This window comes from Dendropsophus ebraccatus, chromosome 2 (assembly GCF_027789765.1).
Source record: "Dendropsophus ebraccatus isolate aDenEbr1 chromosome 2, aDenEbr1.pat, whole genome shotgun sequence".
Classification (NCBI taxonomy): domain Eukaryota; kingdom Metazoa; phylum Chordata; class Amphibia; order Anura; family Hylidae; genus Dendropsophus; species Dendropsophus ebraccatus.
This window is the reverse complement of record NC_091455.1, coordinates 137528136-137534862: the sequence shown is the minus strand read 5'-3', so window position 1 is coordinate 137534862 and position 6727 is coordinate 137528136. Positions and strand designations below refer to the sequence as shown.

The following is a 6727-nucleotide window of genomic DNA, read 5'->3' as shown; positions in this document are numbered from 1 at the left end:
CCCTTTGAAAAAATTTAAAATTGAAGGTTAAAATTTTTTTTAGTGTAATAAATTACATTTTTCCTTTTTCATGCCACATTGTTCTGAAAATCTGTGAAACACCTGTGGGGTCCAAATGCTCTCTGTACCCCTGGTTACATTCCTGGAGGGGTGTAGTTTTCTACATGGTGTCCCTTTAGGGGTGTTTTTTATTTTTTGGCACCCCAGAGCCTCTGCCAACCTGAAGTGGTACAGTCAGAAATGACTAAATAGAACAGAGGCGGTTAAATTCACTAGGCACTCCTTTATATCTGAGGCCTGTGGTTGCGTCAAATAGAGCATTAGGGCCACATATGGGATATTTCTATAAACTGCAGAAATGGGGCAATAAATATTGTGGTGCATTTCTCTGGTAATAGGTTTATAATTATGAAAGATATTGGATTACAATAAAATCTCTGCACAGAAAATTAAAATTTTCAATTTTCTTACACACTTAGCTTTTATTTCTGTGACTCCCCTAAAGGGTTAAAAAAAACTTTCTGGATGTGCTTTTGCAAAGTTTGGGGGGTGCATTTTCTGAAATGGGGTGCTTTGTGGGAGCTTTCTAACATATAGTCCCCTCAAATACACTTTAAGGCCGGTTTCACACGTAGTAACAGTGCGGGCGTTAAAATTTCTGTCCCGTACATCTCCGGGTGGTCTGGCGGCTGTATTTGAAAACCACTTACGGTCTTATCGTAAGAGTCCGGCCGTAGTGTCATGATGTGTCTTGGCTTGTTTGGCCCCGCTCAAAAGCATGTATTTGATTCATGAATCTGCCCCCGGGCCAAATAAGCACACCCACATCCCTATAAAATCTCCGCCCACTCGCGAAGTACGCCCATATGCTTGTAGTGTTTTGAATGGCAAAAAAATAAAAAAAAAGATGTCTGATGGCGCTAATAATGCGCCCTATGGGCCAGCCCGGCGTATGAGGCTGCGCCGCAAGCACCAGCTCGTGGTGCTTTCGATCCTGTGGAAGATGCGTAATTATTACCAGCGTTTGTGTGTAAGTCTCTATATATTTTTTTTTTTTTTTTTTTTTTTTTTTTTTTTAAAGCTTTATGTAACTTATTTCAAACTAGCCTTACAAACTGTTTAGGCTTATAATCCGTAAAACATTGATTTAAAAGTATTGTTTATGCAAGCTCCCTTAAGTACTGTTGACCAAAGGTCCTTAAATGCAACTGTGTAATAATTTTGTGACTAATTGAGATGTCTTAAAAATAATAAATTTAATTTTTTAAAAATTCTTCTCAGAGGCAAAAAGACGCAGAGCAGCGCCGTCTGCAGGAGGTGGGACGGCGATATTGGGTCCACCCCATCAATGTTCGGAGGGAGACCCGGGGCCACATTGGTTGCCTGTATGATGATTTGCGACGGTATGTCGATTTGAATACATCAAAGTCGTCAAATCTTTGAATGTAATATTGCAAATGTAAAGGTTACTGTCCACAAATGTTTACCCCAAAGTCCATAATTTTATTATGTTTTTTGTTTATCCTTACAACGTTTGATGTTAATTTCAACATTTGTAAACCGTATGACATCTTCCTATGATGTGTGTTTGTGTGTAATATTAGTGATCAATATTTTTCTTAATTTGTTGCAGACATCCTGACAAGTTCCAGGACTTCGTGCGCCTGCCTATGGAGGCCTTTGATAATTTACTTTCCATTTTGACCCCACATCTCCAGAGACAGGACACCTACATGCGGAAATCCATCCCTCCTGTGGGACGTCTGCTCATAACGTTAAGGTGAAGATGCTTTATTTTAATGCGAACTATTTGTTCATGTAATTGTAGTGAAATCTAATATAGTGTTAAAATATGTAATAATTTAATATGTAGCTGAATGTGAAATAGAATCATAAAATACTATTTTTCATTTTTTCACAGATTCTTGGCGACAGGGGAGAGTTATGTATCGTTGCACCTCCAATTCAGGGTTGGTACGTCCACCATCTCTGGAATTGTGAGTTGCACGTGCGCCGTGATCTGGGAGCATTTGCAGCCCATCGTGATGCCCAGTCCGACCCGGGAGATTTGGTTGCAGTCAGCAGCAGGCTTTCAGTCTGTGGCCAATTTCCCCAACTGTATAGGGGCGGTTGATGGTAAGCACATACGTGTGAAGCAACCACCGCGATCAGGATCACAGTATTTCAATTATAAGAAATTTTTTTCTGTGGTCCTGATCGCGGTTGTTGATTCCACGTATCGTTTCCTTGCCATCGACGTCGGCTCCTATGGCAGTACTGGGGACTCCCGGGCGCTACTGAGATCAGAGTTTGGGCGGCGCATACTCTTAGATCACGTGACTCTACCTCCTCCCACTCCTCTTCCGGGTACCACGCATCCCGCTCCATTCGTCATGGTAGGGGATCAAGCCTTCCCTTTACTCAACAACCTGCTGCGCCCTTACCCACGGAGAGGGCTGGATGAACGGGGGAGACTATTTAACCGGAGGCTGAGCCGGGCACGTAACTTCGTGGAGTGCGCCTTCGGGATCATGACTAGTCAGTGGAGAGTGTTTACCACTGCCCTGCAGTTGAAATTGGCCACAGTTGACATGGTCATTAAAGCTGCCTGTGTTCTCCACAACTACCTTCGGGACTATGCTCCCACCCCGGAGGTGAACGTGGAGACACTGCCAGCTTTTAGTGCCCCTATCAACTATGGCCAAGGGAGACAACTCAACCGCGGGATAGTGGTCAGGAACCTCTTTGCTGACTACTTCATGACTCCTGAAGGCGCCGTGCCCGTGCCCCTTTCACAGCCTCCCTTATGAGCCACGGCCACAGGACTGATGTTTTCCCGCATGTATGTCACCTGTCTCTGGGATGTGTGTTTTTTTATTTTCTTTTGTAGTTTGAACCCGATGTATTGGTTGATATTTAATTTTCATTCTCTTTTTACTAAAACAAAAAATATATTTTCTTATTCGACTAAACAATGTGTCTGCCTTTTCAATGTATGTAAAACATGTTGTGTGTTCCCACATAGTAGTGTTCGAAAATACACATTACCTCACTCGATATACTACTGGCCAGTAATTATCGAGCATGGTCACATCATGCTAATGTTAATTGTATAGTCCTTTGAACCTAGTGTGCTGAAAGATTGATGTGATCAAAACATGTGCATTTCCTATGGAGTGACCAGCAGGGTGCGCACTATATGTCTAACTTTCTAGTGTGGGATATGTAACAGGATCTGATATCTTCTAGTGCCACAGTCCATCTCACTTCTTAACAATCACTATTAACACACCACATATATCCCTCCACACATCACCCAGGTGCGCCAGCTGGATGTGGTCTACTTAGGTTGCGGTTCAAAAATATTATTTTATCATCCATTTTTTTTCTGTAAAACACAGAAGAGTGTATTCAAAGATTAGAAATCTCGCTCTTTACTTGATCACCTGTTCCTTGTCTACAGTCATCTCCTGGATTTCTTATCCAAAATCCATCACATCAATCTGCCAGTGTAAACGCTACATTATGTAGTTTATTGTGTGTACGTTTATATATCCTCCACTTTGTACATAATGACCACATGCTGGATGTCCTGCAGGAGGAGATTTCTACTACCATCGGACATAGAGCTCTATGTGGAAATGATAGTGTCATGATAATAACATTAATGTCCCAAAATATGTTAGTGCTCATCACAAGCCTCTCCTGCTCTGCCCACTTCCTGCCTTGGCTACAGATGTCAGCATAGAGCAGGCTCAGACCTCAAAAAGAAGGAATCGCAGCATTCACTACATCTTCGCTAGTGGCTTCACAATACGTGTATTTCACTCAGTATAGCTAACAAAAACAGCAGTGGATTCTAAACACCCAAAGGATCTCGACACAATGTTGTAATGTTGTGGATGTGCGCCATTAAAACACTAAATAAGGACATTTCCAAATAACATCCATTCTTAGAAAAAAACTTAGCAATATTTCACTTTAAATGGCGCACAGCCACTCTATTTCTACATTGTGTGAACACAGCCTTTGTGTTTTTAAGCCACTACTGGTTTTGTTAACAATACTGACCAAAATATACTGACTCAAATACACGTATTGTGAACCTACTACGAACATGTAGTGAATGTTGCGATTCCTTGTTTGTCATGTATGACAGTGCTCTCTGCTGCCATCTGTGGCCAAGGCAGGAAGTGGCCACAGCAGGAGAGTGTTGGCCTGATAAATGAAATACTTAACTACATTATAATATTTCCTATCATGACACATTCATTTTAACACATACAGCAATGTCTCACATATGATTAGAAATATTCTCCTGAAGGACATCCAGCATGTGTTCATTTTCTACTAACGTAAAGCATACAACAAAATTTTATAAGACACAATAGCAACATTCAATACAGCTTTCTATGCAAACAAAGTCCACTAAGTATTTTGAAGCGTATTTCGTAGTTCCTTAGTGGCAGTCAATAATAATTTGTTTTTTTAACCCTTAAACACTAAAACATAAACAAGTAAAAAATAAGATTTCGGGAAACAACAAGATATGTCGCAATGGATTTATTACATGTCAAAAAATAAAACATTCACATGATAGTGTGTGTGGGTGGATGTGGGCGAGGGTGTGTGGAGACTACTTTGGACCATGTTGACAGAAGTTAGAATAGTGTGCAGAGGCAATAGTGTGGCCAATATGTGAAGGACACAGCCAGCCTGACTGTATTCTGGCACCACAAAAATAAAAGGGACATCCCAATCCCCCAAAGCTGTTATTGTCATCCCTAGCTAATGTGATGCCAGACCTTCTAAACAGTGTGTTATTGATGTGGTCCTGGTGCACACAAATGTTAGGAAATTATTAATGCTAGTAAGGCGCGGTTGGCACTAAGGCCCTACAGTGTAGCAGACAAGGGGTGGTGTTGGTGTAGCTGAGGAGAGGGAGTGCGGAACAAACACAAATGTTGTTGGACGGTCAAGGCACATGTCACTCTCTCTCGCCAGGCTCCACAGGACCCTCTTGACATCTTGGTGGTGGAGTCCTGGCCAACCCCTCTGCCAGATTAGGTTCTTCATTCTCTTCATCCGATGAGGCCTCTGCTGGTTGCTGAACTACTTGTGGTCTGAGGAGAAAACAACACTGGTCACTATCTAAGATGGCACTTTTGTTTAAGGACATATTTAGCCAGATAACTAAAATGGAGGCATCCAATGCAGGATTACACTCTGCCTGCTTTCACACTATTTTCTATGTACGAGGTGCCACACTAGAACTTTTTACAATATATTCACACACTGTTGACCCAAAATGTGGGTCTTCACAAGGCCACCCGAGTGGAACATTAGTTTACTCTATGGACACATTGCGTACATTGTTTAAACATTATGAAGACAGTCCACGCTATTGGCATAACTGCCATTTCATGTTCTGGATTAGATCCTGGAGGGATCAAAAGCTGTTCCCAAAGCGGTTAGGCCAGGCTGCATTTGTTAGTTATCTGGTGTCCAGCAGGGGGCGCCTCATCTTACCGAAATCGAGATTACTCTAAAGTGTTCACTAAATATACTGCTCCCCCTGCTGGAGCCTCGATGTATACAATCTATATAAATCTAACACATGTCTATGTCTGCACACATAAGACACTGAGCTACCTCCGTCATCATCTGCTCCTACCATGGACACATGCAATTAACACACACACTTACCTGCGGCGTCTGGGGGAATTCAAAATGAAACGCAGCATTGGGGCAAAACGCAAAGCGGCCAGTTCTTCTTGGGCGGCCCCACGCCTGATCAGCTGCCGTCGCTGCCTGATGAATCGGTCCCTCACACTGGACCACCTGGTCTCCACATAGTTAGCTTCAAGCAAAAGCATCCACACATTAGGAATATATCAGCGTCAGGTGACCATAACACTCGAGTTAATGGTTTGCCACAGTGGCTAAACAACTTACCAATTATCCATTGCTGTAATCTAGTATGCTGGTCCCAATCTGGGTATACAATCCGGGCAACCTCCCTCCATGCGGCACTCCGTGTTAGCCGGCTTCTGTACCCAGGCGCAGGGCCGGCCCATAGCACTGGCCGAGCATGGACCTGAAAATCCAAAATAATTACAGTAACGTCTTAGAAATTATTAGTCAATAAGGTCATAGCTACTACACCCATGTCACATGCTACACGCCATGTTTGATTGTAAATAGTACGTCACTTATGTGGGTGGGGTCTCCAGCTTCACCTGCAGCCAACTCCCTCCCTCCATGATGTTTGCTGGCGCCACATATCATATACACAGTACACTACTACTCACATCATGTCCTCATAGTATTTGCCCTAAATATATGTGCTTACTACTAGGGAATGGAAGGCCACAATCCGGCGCGGGGGTCTGGGATCGGATAGCGACACGGGGGGACACGCCTCCTCTCTGTAGTCTCGCCACCTCAGCACTGGGCGTAGCGGGGGTGGGGGGGGGTTAACTATTGCGTGTCGTGTGCTCGGCGAATTGCTATGTGACACCATGTAACGATGCTCAGCTTACCCATTTCTGTCCGGCATTGTCACGTCGTAAGCCGCTGCACTACAAGTGCCATAATGGTCGGCCACGCCTCTTTGAACGTGGCTGCTGCGGATTGTGTGTGCTTCCGACGTTACAACGCCTGACAAAGTACAAAGCAGAGCAGCGCTAAAAGCCAAAATACTCATTAGCCGAGCAGTGAACAGAAT

General features: G+C 43.4%; 1 protein-coding gene across 1 annotated transcript; it reads left to right on the top strand.

Moving 5' to 3' along the window:
* The first annotated feature begins 1277 nt into the window (after nucleotides 1-1277).
* LOC138784670 (uncharacterized) lies at nucleotides 1278-2852 on the top strand. The gene is made up of 3 exons (XM_069960318.1): nucleotides 1278-1403; nucleotides 1634-1780; nucleotides 1922-2852. The coding sequence occupies exons 2-3, from the start codon at nucleotides 1671-1673 to the stop codon at nucleotides 2808-2810; spliced, it is 999 nt and encodes a 332-aa protein (XP_069816419.1). The 5' UTR covers nucleotides 1278-1403; nucleotides 1634-1670; the 3' UTR covers nucleotides 2811-2852.
* The last annotated feature ends 3875 nt before the right edge of the window (nucleotides 2853-6727 follow it).